The 13,164-nt window shown below is 35.2% G+C and overlaps 1 protein-coding gene across 10 annotated transcripts in view; it reads right to left on the minus strand.

Annotated features, from left to right (window-relative positions):
* Positions 1–13,164, minus strand: part of Gdap2 (ganglioside induced differentiation associated protein 2) — a 45,076-nt gene that overhangs the window by 4,142 nt on the left and 27,770 nt on the right. For all 10 annotated transcript variants that reach the window (XM_021265763.2, XM_004853824.3, XM_004853823.3 and 7 more), the window contains 5 exons: positions 11,231–11,307; positions 10,269–10,345; positions 8,659–8,798; positions 7,039–7,093; positions 2,424–2,567 (listed from right to left, as the gene is read on the minus strand). In XM_021265763.2, the coding sequence (XP_021121422.1) occupies positions 2,424–2,567; positions 7,039–7,093; positions 8,659–8,798; positions 10,269–10,345; positions 11,231–11,307 (493 nt within the window). The remainder of the gene's footprint in view (positions 1–2,423; positions 2,568–7,038; positions 7,094–8,658; positions 8,799–10,268; positions 10,346–11,230; positions 11,308–13,164) is intronic.

The raw sequence follows: 13,164 nt of genomic DNA on the forward strand, positions 1-13,164 counted from the left end.
CTCATTTCTTCACTGAATTGTGTTAAACTAAGAAGAGCAAGTCTAACATGTCATGCCATGAAATAGATTCTTGGTTAATCTAACACTGTGCTAGAGACTGCAGAGCAATCAAATTTTTTTTAATCTATTTCTGAAAACAACCACGGAAATTTAAGGAATTGTTACCAGGTAAAATTGTATACTCTTCAACTATATTTATAAGACTTGTTCCTTTTCTGAAGTGGCCTCAGAATCATTTTTATCCAGACAAATAAAAACTACCTTTTAATTACCTTCACAGATCTCTTTTAATGCTTATGAAACTTATATTGCTCTTCTAAGTCACACAAATCCCACGAAAAGGATGTTTCTAAGCTCACTGAAACTTGCTACCAATCAATATTACTACACTTCTTCAACAAATAAATATCCTACTATCTGCAGGGTGCAACTGAACACGATGATAAAATAAACCAACTCTATTCATTTCTTTTTTCCAACCATATTTTTTAGTTCTTCCCATTAAAGGAACATGTTTCCTTCCAAGGTAACATGCAGCCATCTGATGTCTCACTTCAATGTCCCATGGAGCACCTCAAAATGAATGTGTTACAAAACAAACACACCTAGCCCCGCCACCCAGGGCCCCAGTGCGTTTCCTCTATCACTTCTCTGCGGTAAGAGCAACACCACCCACCAAGTTTCCCAAAGTACTTACTTTCTGCCTCACCCCAATGGCTATTTAGACACCCAATGCTGTAGATTTTATTTCCTAAAATGTCTATTTCTAAATATCTCTAAAATCTTCAAATCCTTGCTACTACACTACCACTGTCCTAGCTCTAGTTCCATTTTTCCTCTGGCTTCACTAGGAGACTCATCTGTCCATCCTTCTCCATCATTCATCTTTCTAACAGGAGCATAACAATGGGAGTTCTCCCTTGCAGCACGCTCTCCACTGACTATAAAGTCAACGTCCTGCAACGTAAAATGTGAAGCTCCATTACTTAGTGGGCTGGCATCTGCCAGTTCATTCCATATTATCTCTGGATAATCTCTTTTCTTTCTTCCCCTTTTCTACATCTTGTCTCTCCCTGGTCTTCATATACTTCATCTGGTCTAATGTTTCAACTTTAGAAAACTCTAGCAAATGTACAAAATGATAGGTTAATAAGCCAATTGTTAGATTTTATTTAATTTTATTAATCACATTATTATTCCTGTATTTAATATACAAAAATATAACAGAAAGCTAAAACAAATACCCAAACAAAACAAAAGCAGGTTTGATTATGGTAGAGTTGCAACTGATATTTAATGAAAGTCTGCTTTACAGATCCTTAAATGTATAGAAAGCGCTTAAAAAACAGCCCTTTATCATTCCAGATTTGTGGCATCAAAATGTTCTTTAGTGTCTGTCACATTTCCTGCTGCTTTTCTAAGCATTAAGAAGAGTGAGGATAGTTCAAAGGCATAACAATAAGGCTACTTTTTACTCAAGCAATCTGCAGTAAATACAAATGGCTATAATTTTTCCCCACCCATATATTCAACAATCTTTGTATCCAAGCTGCTCCAATTATAAATCCTCTCAGTCCAACAGCCAAACATGAAAATTTATTAGCCATAGACACACTAAACATTTTCCTTTTCACACAAGGGGAAAAGAAATTATGGCTTAAGTTAGAGAAATGTTAGAAAATGTGTTGCAGGTTTTTGACTTTACATATGTTGCAAAATAATTAGGAGAGAATAATATATTTTCAAATGCATTTTCTTGTATGATATAAGATATGTAACCTGCAACAGTTAACCAATGAGCTTGATGAGTTTTTGACCAAATATGCTTTTTAAAAAAATTGCTAAGGTGGTATTGTGAATAAACACAATGGAATAGAACTTTGATGAAATTCAAGACTAGTCCTTTGATTAGTGCTTAAATAACAGATCTATAGATACAGCATCTATAAATAATAACAACACTAATACTGTTATTTGATGTTCTTAAAAACATTATGTATACTTTTAGAAAAATACAACTTTTACCAAGGTGAAGACTACTAAGGTGGGCTGGCTGGTTTACAGTGGTGCTGAAAGTGGATACCAATCACTCCTCTGGCTCTGTTTATGTAGCCAAAAAGCCATTCAATATTAAGAAAATTAGGAAAGGTATCTGTTTCAAATGTGGTAGAAAGCTGATACTCTAACCAAGGACTGGCTTCAAACTCACAACAGAAAAAGCTCCCATTGAAATGTTTATCTGGGAAAACAAACCTCACTTGGAACAAGATTCTTCCTACAGTTACTGTAGGAAAAGAATGTTAAATGATATTATCAAGCTTAAACACAGTAATCTGCATCAATAATATCTTGTAACAATAGAATGTTGTGCTCACAGGAACTGCTGAAGAGTATGCTCTAGCTACTCAATATACTACACTTACCCTGGCATCATATTCAAGGACAAAAGGAGGAAAGTCGATCTGCTCTGGTGATATGGCAGAAAACAGCTGGTGCAGACTATCCACGTGGTGAATTTTGTCCTTCAGTCCTGAGACAGAAAAGGTGGTGAAAAACCATGTTGATACCTGATCAATAGAAGAGAAAAAAAAATTAAGCTACTGGTCATGCAAAAAAAATTCAAATATGCTTTTGAAAATTTATACTAGATAAAATTATATTTAAAATCTTATAATCAGTGATTTCAATGTGCAGTTTGTAGCTCATCAGTGAGTTTTGCAATCAGTTTAATAGATTATGAACAACATTAAAAAAAGAAAGCAGAGTAACAATTACTAGGGACTGTAATAAGGATGAGTTTTGTTTGAAGAAGTTTTGTTCCATTATATGCATATATGCTTCTGTGTGTATAATGTGTTGTACTGTAATATATGCTTCTTACTACAGCTGTAGTCAAAACCACTGCACTATTTGATACAATAACTGGTACTCAGAAAATGATTATTTGTAAATCACACAAAGTCTTTTTAAATTTTCAAATGAGATTGAAAAGATGATTTTTACCAACATTTTGGGACTAAGATATTTTCAGTTAGCACTAGGTGTGTGGTCTTTCTTGAAATCAACCAAAATGAGTCACCTACAGACACAGGGACACTTTTGCTCATTTTACTTTATAACATGGGAATCTGATTTCAGGGCAGGTAGTGTTGGTTCCCAACTCTTTCTTTTCCAAAGTTGGTTGATTACTTTAAATTCTATGCATTTTCACATGAGTTTCAGAATCAATTGGTCAACTTATTAAAAATAATTGTGAAATTTTTGGTTTGGATTTGAGTAGATGTATCAAGAAATAAGAACTATATTAAGTCTTCCAATCAACAAATAAAGTATACGTCTCCATTTACACCGGTCTCTTAAAATTTGTCTTGATGTTTTTCAGTACATAAAACTATAAACCCTACAAGTCTTCATAACTTTTGTCAGACTTATCTGTTTTTAATATTTTATTACTATATAAAGATACTGCTTTTTAAATTTTAATTTTCTGCTACTAACATATACATCAACTCTTGAATATTGATTTTTGTACCTTGAAACTTTGATCAAACTCACTCATTGGTTCTAGTAGCTTTTGTGTGGCTCTCACATAGAGTATGCTACATAGGTAATCATACCACCTGTGAGTGAATTTTATTTATTCCTTTTGAATCTAGATGCTTTTATTTCTTTTTCTTGCTACACTAACTGACTAGAATTTGAATATAGTGCTCAGAGAAGCCATCCTTGCAAAGAAATACTAAAGACCAACCTAATCCTATTTGTTTGTTACCATTAGAGAAAATGTTCAGTAGTTAATTAGGTTAACAAAAAAATAAATCACTGATGAGATCTGGGAAAATACTTAAGCACTACTTCTTTAAGTGCTAGAGAAAAAAATTAGTCACCTACTGAGAATAACAGTGGAAAACACTGGAGAAGTTAATAATAAACATTATCTGAATAGACTGTGATTAACTAAGAGTACAAAAGACCTTCATTTAGCAGACTGTTCATACATTACATGCTTTTTTAAAGAGCCTGGCCAAGCAGTGTTCTCAAATTTTTAAAATTATTTAATTGACACGACAATTACAATAATGTGATTATGTTTTAATTCTTGTATCTATTGTGTAATGATTAAATCAGGGTAATTAGCATATCCATCACTGGATACATTCATTCTGTAAGCATTTATTTAGCATTTACTATGGTGTTCCAATACTGAGAGACCAAAGGGAAATCTGAAACTTTTACAAGAATTACTTAAAATACTTCATGCAAATTTTAAACCTGGTATGTGAATGAGAAATAGCAACTGTATAGAGACAAATCCTACAGTGAAAACCATTCTCTCACTTAAGTCTTAACTCATCTCTTGATTATGAAATATGAGGAACTTTCAGAACTTAATCTTACTTAATTTCTACACAGTTCTTCAAAATAGTGACTATTCCCACCCTCTCTAATCATTTCACCTTCATTGGCTCTTACAGCACTATCTACCATGGTTCTCCTACTAACTTTTAGATTACTTCTTGGTCTCCTTCCCTGATCCAAGATATCCGCCTTTAGTTGTCCTCTGTGATTTTATTCATTAACCCACTTAAAGTGCTAAATCCCTATTTACTTGATGGTGACTCTTAAATTTATACCTCAGGACTTGAATCCTGCATCTTTGGCATTAGGAGCCACGGATGACACAATCCTTTCTTTCACTCTTACTCATCTAAGATATCTTTGCATCCAAAGTTTTTATGTACAAAACAGTCATCTTTTGTCTAAACTAAATCATATATTCAGATTCTTGCTTCTTTTTTTTTTTGGTGCTGGGGATTGAACTCCAGACCTTGCACTTTCGAGGCAGGCGGCGGCACCACTGAGCTAAATCCCCGGCCCTAGATTCTTGTTTCTATCGAGAGTTAGCTGGGCCAGGGATTTAGCCCAGTGGTCCACAAGGACCCGAGTTCGATCCCCGGTACCAAAAAAAAAAAAAAAAAAAAAAAAAATAGACTTAGCAAACCTTCACAAAGGACCATTAGAGTAAATATTCTTGGCTACTTATAATAACATCGAAGAAAATTTCACGATGTGACTGAAGGCAGCTGGAACAGTGCAATGCTGGAGGTAGGACAACACAAAACAGTCATGTAAGTACCATGCGCTAACTGTGCCACTAGAGCTCCAACAAAATGGTAACTACGGTGTTATTGCAGGCAAAGGTGATGATGGGAAGAACTAAAGTAGAGGCAGTGAAAAGTAAAGACACAGGCAAAGATCTGAGTAGGAATAAGCACATGGAATGAACGTAATGCACAGAGTTGAGAGGAGAGGAAGTATTCAAGGATGCTGCCCTGGCTCCCGGCTTAGGCACCTAGGTAGGCAGAGGTTCTATTTACTAAGATGGGGAATACAAAAAGCACCTTAGGATTAGATGGAGGAAGAGGACACGAGTAGGTCTGTTTTTAAATGCTGAACTTCAGGAGTCTATATGATATTGGCATGAAGATATCGGATTAGCAATTCAGTGCATAGTTCTAGCGTCTAGGAATGACAATGACAGCTAACACTTACTGAATGCTTATTATATACTAAGTAATTTTTAAAGCACTTTACATATACTGACTCACTTTAGCCTTTCATTAACCCTAAAACATAGGTATTATTCCCATATTATAGACAATGAAATTAAAGCACAGGGAGACATGTTTGGGGACTGCATGTCTTTTAAAGTCTCCGAAGACAAAGATATGAAAAATGGTACAGAAGGAAAGATAAGGGCAGAGGGTTTGGAAACACTACTACTCCAAAAGTGAGCAGAGAAAGAGGGTCCATAAATTCAACTGAGAAGGAGTAGTAAGGAGAGAAACTAGGCAAGGCAAGTTTCAAAGAAGCTGAAACTATTTTAAGGTATAAGTGATCAACCACATAAGACTGTAAGGAAAGTAGTTGTATAGAGACAGAAAAGTGCCTACTGGATTTAGTAACAGATTATTAGTGACTTTGGTGTGAACAACTTCAGCTGACACTGTGGAATTAGAACAAAATTGGAGTAACTTAAGGTGTACGAGCAAATAGAGATGGAGAGCATAGGATACAGATTACACTAAAAATTCCGGATATAAAGAGAGAGAGAAGCAGAAGCCATGCATGTTTAAGAGTTGGTGATTTAGATCCAGCAAAGTAGGAAAGGAGAAAGATACTAACTGCTGAAGGTAGGGTCCCTAGAAAATGGGGATACCTCCTGGAGTTAAGAGTATAGTTGCTAGGATTAAAATGTTTAGATTCAAATCCAGCCTTTGCTACTTACTGTGAGCATCAATTCACTCATCCATCAAATGGGAATGCGACTACTCTGTACGTCACAGGTGTACTGTGTAAGGGTAGGCAGAGCAGAGCCTGCGAAGAAGTGGCACATAGCAACTGTTCAAAAACCCCAAGCTATTGTCATTTTAGGCAGCAGAAGCCAGGTGGAGGGATTGTCCTTTGTGAAGAAGGAACACATTTTTTGTGACAGAAAAGGGAGGCAATGATAGGAAGAGATGCAAGTGAGTTGAAAGTAGAAGGGAGGCAGATTTTGTAGGCTAACATATAAGGCAGAAAATTAAATAAGCGATTACAATGAAACATTTCAATGACAGAAGACTATGGAATCTTTCAGGAGCACAACACAGGAGAATCTACTAGCTGTAGGGTTGGTCAGGGAAGGTTTTCTGTAGAAGGTAATTGTTGAACTGAGACCTTAGGGACAAGCAGAGAAGTCATTCATAAGCGAGGGGGAAAGTGTACACTGTTCTAACTGCATGAGCAAGGTCCAGCAGAACAAAGCACAAAGAAGCAGAGACTGAGAAGCCAAGGACTTGTAAGAGCTGCCCACGAAGACACTAGGGACACACAGACATTAGGAGCACAACTGGGGGATCAATTAAAAAGGAAGGGCAACAAAGGCTATTAGGAGTCACAATGTGACAGCAATAAGCAAGAGGATGAAACATCTCAATAAACCGAGCATGTGCTACACTTAAATTCAAGACTTAGCTAAAAAGAAAAATACTGTACCTTTGAACGAAATGTTGGATGAACAAAATAAACAGCTTTCAAATTCCTCTTGTACCTAATCAAAACAAGCAAGCAAAAGACTCAATATAAGTCATGTCTAAACCAGTCACTATTACAGACAACTCTTTGCTTGAAAACATAAATATATTCACAGAGGAAAAAATATTCTGAAAGCAGCTCTAGTTTATGCACTGAACTTTAGATGAAATGTGAAAAATAAAAGAATACTTCATATAAAGTGTCAGTTTGACAGGAGACATGAAGTGTTTCTGTAGGCTGTGACAGAGCCACCTAAAGGTAAGACAAAGTCAATTAATATTTAACAGACAAATATGTTGTTATTTTTTTATATGGTGATGAGATGTCTGGGATCAGATAAATGCACTGAATAACATTAAAGCCACTTAAAATAGCAAAAATTAGAAACAAAAAGTTAAATGGTCAGAATACAACAAATAAAGAGTTTACTGGACCTCAGAAATTGTACAAAGGCTTTCTGCTTAATTCTCATAACAATTCTGTGAGATGAACACTATTATTGCCATTATCTTAAGCCTCTCGAAGACATCCAGCTACTAAGTAATAGAGCAGAAAATTGAACCCGGGCCACATGGGTCCATGATCATAATCTTATCCACCGCTTCATCTAGCTTTTCTAAGTATGACTGAGACTTTTTTCAACAGTTCAATAACCACCCTTTAGTCACATGGGAGTTAAATGGAAGACTTCAGAGAATAATATAATCTCTTTCTTTTCTAATTGAGGACAATTCTAAGTTAAAGAGCTGCTTTGTAGCATTAGTAGGGACACGGAGGAGTGGATTCTTTGGATATATACAAGCCACACTCAGAGCAAGTTAAAAGGTATCTATTGGATAATGAAAGCACTAATATTTCTAATTAAAATGAAATTTAAGAGGAGAGTAAGACAGTTGGGAATTTATGACAATTTACCTTCTTTGTATGTTAATCGTACAATGGATTTTTCACGGTAATCTATAAACATTGTGTTGCTACAAATAACAAAATAGCTACTTAGAGGGTAGAATGCCATTTTTATTTAAGAAATGTATGGATGAGAAAAAATTAAAGCATTCCATTTGATCCTGCTGTAGTGGGGTGTCATATTTTTTAAAACTTCCATTACCACCGCAAGTGAAATAGAGTTTATGAAAATAATTATCTAGCTATAACTGTACAGCTGATAAAGTCCACATTCTTCATTTACTGTTTTGAGACCTTGGGCAACATACTTTACCTTTCAAAATGTCATTATTCTTCTATCTTTCAAGTATAGACAGTATTCTCCTTGATATACTTATGGGGTATTAGATCAAATTAAATAATGTTTACTAATGTATTTTTAAGTGTTTTTGTTATTTTATAAACAAAAATTGGTAATCACTCCAACCCTCTTCCAAGGTGTTTAAAAGTGGGAAAAGATCACAAATGACTTAATGTAAAATAAATCAGAGTTAAGAAGTCCTCCATTGAGTAAATTATGTATGATAAAAATCTTTGTTAATACCTCTTTACAGAATATGTAGGAATGTTTGTTACTACTTAATATTTGAAAATAAAAAAGCAATGACCCCTTTATAATTTGCAAAAATAACTAACTTGACATCAACAACATCATAGAGTTTCTTCAGGAAGTCAGAGTCCAGATGATTGTATTCGCTGGTCAGTGTGTGAAAATACACTAATACATATTCCTTCACAGCAATGTGATCCATTACATGGATAAAATATAAGAGAGCCTGAAAAAGCAAGAGGAATAAAGGTCACTTTGAGCAGGAGTCTATTTCACAGAGGCTGAGAGAGTGAAAACGACGAAGACTGATCAAACTATGCCCAATCATTGCACATGGACATGTCAGCCGGGTGAGTATCAACTCTCTTTAGAAAGATCTTCAGGAAAGTGAATCATCTCAATGTTTAGTAGTTTCCACAAATTCTATGGCATAATCCCTGTCTGTCTTGTTGTAAGTGACTGAGAATAATCAGTCTCTATCCTCTGAAATAACTCTTCATATCCTGGAAATAGTTCTTGGGTCAACTACCAGGTTTTCCTCTCCAGGATAATGATATAAAAATCTTCACAGGTGCTACAATTTCTAGACTTTTCATAATTCTTAATCTTTTGCATGAATTCTATGAAAAACTTTGCAGCCTCTGCTGAGAGAGTCATGGCTATAATGTAAGCAAGGCTTAATATAAAAGGATATAATGAATAGTGCTTCACAAGACTCACTTTAAGGGATAATTTTCTTAGCATTTTTAATGCTAATCTGTGCGAGGAAATAGGAGTGGGTTTGGTTGGTACATGGCAAAGGGCTGGGTAGTATTTCTAGAGCTTGAAAAGAGTCAAATTTAATGTCACTCAGGTTGGTTAGAGAAATATTCCATTACAAGAAATTTAAGAGAAAAATAAAAAACAAAACAGAGGTATAATATGGGCAGGGCTAGTATGACCTAGGGCCTAAACTGTAAAGGATTACAAAGAGGAAGCTAAGAGGTTGCTACAAAACACGCTGTTTTCTATCCTCCTCTCAGGCATGCCCGTGGCATTAACATGGATTAGGATTCAACTGCTATCAGAGCAAACAGAGGAGGGCATGAAGAAAACACAGTAACTTTTTGGTTGTCATCTGGTTTGGACCTCACATAAACCTCATTATTCTATGAGAAATGATTCAGCAAAATATCCAGGATGCCACACAAGTACACACCAAAATCAAATTCAAGTTGAATATTTTGTTATTTTTATATAGCAGTTGTGAACTTTTTTCTTCTAGGAATCATCTACTTCTGCTTATGAAGGGATTATGGATTCATGCTATCTTGGGAAACTACAATTCTAGTTCTTTCTCTTCTGATACTCAAGTGTTTATTTTTCTTTTTTTCAAAAAAGTCTGAATTTGACTGCACAATTATAATACAGAATGATCCCAACCAAACACTTGCCAGTTATATCATATCCAAACAAGGCAGCCATGATTTGGAGATCATATTACAGAAGCCCAGGATTTTTGTTTGGTTCTACAGTGAAAAATCAAGTCCCTAACTTAACTAAAATGCTACATGCTGACTCACAGAGCCAGGGCTGCTACTTGGACAGACACACAATTCAGCCTCACCTCACGTTGTAAGCTCTGGTTCCTCAATTCACACTCCACTTATTGTTTAGACCAACATTATTTGTAAAGCAGAACCTTTTTATGCCTTACCTTATCCATATCTATCAGTGTTACAGGAATGTTTCTTCCAACTACTACCATCACTGTGCGGCCACAGTTATCCACACCTACAAAGAGAAAATTTAATCAGCACCCAAACTTTATTCCAAGAGCATTATTTGTGTTGGCCTCTGATTTCACAAAGAATATTCCACACACAACCTCCTCTTCCAATATGTGGACCCAGAGGGGGAGGGTGGGGCAAGAGGGCCCATGGAGGGGGTGAAAATGAACCAAGTATGTTACGTGCCGTGTGAATCTGCCAAATGAAACCCACTGATCTGCTAACCAATGAAACAAGAAAGAGTGGAAAAAATATTCTATACACATTTAAGATCGGAAACCAGGAATGTAAGTTTCTCAAATTTTATCTTCAGATTTCTTTAGCTATATTGAACACACGCTTTTTTTCTTTTCTTTTTTAGCTGTGTGACTTTTACAATGAGACCTCTTAAACAGTCTGAATCAGGGACAGCCTATATGTTAGGGTCTTTTTATAAATAACTTTTTGTTTAAGTTCGCCACAACTTTTAATAATATTTGTGATCCAGGATAAACTAAGTATCAGTCAAACCTGAAAATTAACAATACTGCCTGAAAAAGAAATATAATGGAGAAAGAGCAGGACCTTAGGAGATTCTGCTGTCTCCATTATAAATTTATGTAAGGTCTGAATTTTGTAACAGTGAGTACAGAGTACTGTTAAAGCAGAAAAAAAATTAAAAGAAAAAGGATAATAGGAAAAATGAAGTTGGCAATGTAGGGCCATAAGTTGAAAATTTTATAGGCTGACATGCTACTTTAAGATCTGGATGATGGGAAAAACTATGCATTAGTACGTAAACGCGTTATTCATCAACAGAATGGAGGAAATCAGAGACAAAGTCTCAAATAGCATGCTGGGTACAGTCCATGATTAGTGGAAGAATAAGTTGCTATATTCTAAAACTCACCTGTTTGGTATAAAGCTTTCAGAGATGCAATATCAGACAGATCTTCAGATCTTGCTTGACATAACCACCGATTATAACTGGCAAACAAAGGATGTAATCATTACAGTAAACTCTTGCAAACTAAATTTGTGAAGTTTTTAATGTTTCCCTGACCCTAAAGAACTGAGGTTTCATTAAAATGAGGAAGGGATTAAAAAGGCCATTATTCCATGCAGAATCTTATGTTTTGATAAAATAAATATAAGTGAGTTAATGATAAAAGAAGGTATGCGTACTCCATGAATAAGAAAGTTCTTATGATCAAATGAAATCTATACAGACAAATGGCTAAGATATCAAGTACTTGGGCTAATATTGCATGTTTTTATTGAAAGAAAACAGAAATTTCAGCAAAAAGGAAGACATCTTTTTAAGAGATATAGTGGAAAATATAAAATATTCTTTGAATAAATGAAGTTTAGAGGAAAAAAAAGCATTGTTTCTATTGAACAGTAATTTTCCACTAAATCTCTTAAAAAGATGTCTTCTTTTTTTCTGAAATTTCTGTTTTCTTTCAATAAAAACATGCAATTCTTTGTTCCAATGTAAAAACCAAAACAAAGCTTTAAAAGGAAAATATTAAGTTAAAATAGATTCTGGATTTCCTAGAGCCTATCTCAATAAACAAATTTTTATTACATGCTAGATAACAATACAATAATCATGAGTAAACAATCATATACAGTACATCAAAATGGCGGCAAAAGTAGCCATGAGAGTGTCTTAAAGGCAGAAACACTAGGTTGATAGTTTTCAATGGGTTGCAAACAACTGAGGTTGGATGCTGACCTCCAAAAACTAACATAAGCCAATTTCTTCCAGTTAATCAATTACCATCCACCAGCATAGCCAAAGATTGAATGATGAAGAAAATTTAAACTAAATGACTCTTTAAAAACTAATAACTAACCCATTTGGGTAAAACCAATGGCCCAGGAAAATTCTGTCTTTGGAATTAAAAGGAGTTTTTCCAGATCTCATGCAATTGCCCCACGCAGACTTGCTATTTCCTCTCATTGTTCCCTATACCTGTCATTTAAGTTTAACATTTTTCTCCTGTGGAAGACCCTAGGCTCTATAGGGGCACAGACTGTATTTGTCTTGATTGTCACTATTACTAGTAGTATTCTAGGACAACACTCTGCACATTAGTAACGGCTTACAAATACTTAATAATTAGCTAGAACATGTTTGTACTGTGAGAAATGACTTAAGAGTCACAGGCATTGGGTATGGTGGTGGACACCTGTAATCTCAGCACTCGGGAGGCTGAGGCAGAAGGATCACTATGAGTCTGAGGCTAGTCTGAACTACATAGCAAGACCCTGTCTCAAAAACCATAGAGAGAGAGAGAGAGAGAGAGAGAGAGAGAGAGAGAGAGAGAGAGAAAATGCTTTTTTAAAAAAGTCACCGAGAACTGGACATTAAGCCAACCAAGGAACACTAATAACAAAGAAAGAAAATGTTACTGTACAATACTTTTAAGAGTTTCAAAAGCTGTATTTTTTAAAAACAACAGCTAAATTACCTACTCATTTCTGTAAGTAAATCAACTTCTTAGATACACCCAAACTAGAGTCACAACTGGACAAAAGACTTGGAAATACTAACATAAGAATTAGACAACTGACTAATTTTTTCAGATCTTTTTTAAAAATGATTTTTTCAGATCTTTTTAAAAAATGCACCACCACGCCTACTCTAATTAAAAAAAATTTTTTTTTAATGATTCGCTACAAAGAGACACTGATGTGGCATGGCAGTGCTATGAAAGGAATGAAATAAAACTATGTCCTGCCAATTCGTGTGAGCACTAGCTTTGTCTGATGGAAGAAGCCTACTGATGGGATGCTTTCAAAAAGAGAGTACTAAAACCCTACATACTTTTCAGAGGT

The sequence above is a fragment of the Heterocephalus glaber genome, unplaced genomic scaffold, assembly GCF_053883595.1.
Source record: "Heterocephalus glaber isolate CG9 unplaced genomic scaffold, H.glaber_assembly_v1.0 deba00001442, whole genome shotgun sequence".
In the NCBI taxonomy this organism is placed as follows: domain Eukaryota; kingdom Metazoa; phylum Chordata; class Mammalia; order Rodentia; family Bathyergidae; genus Heterocephalus; species Heterocephalus glaber.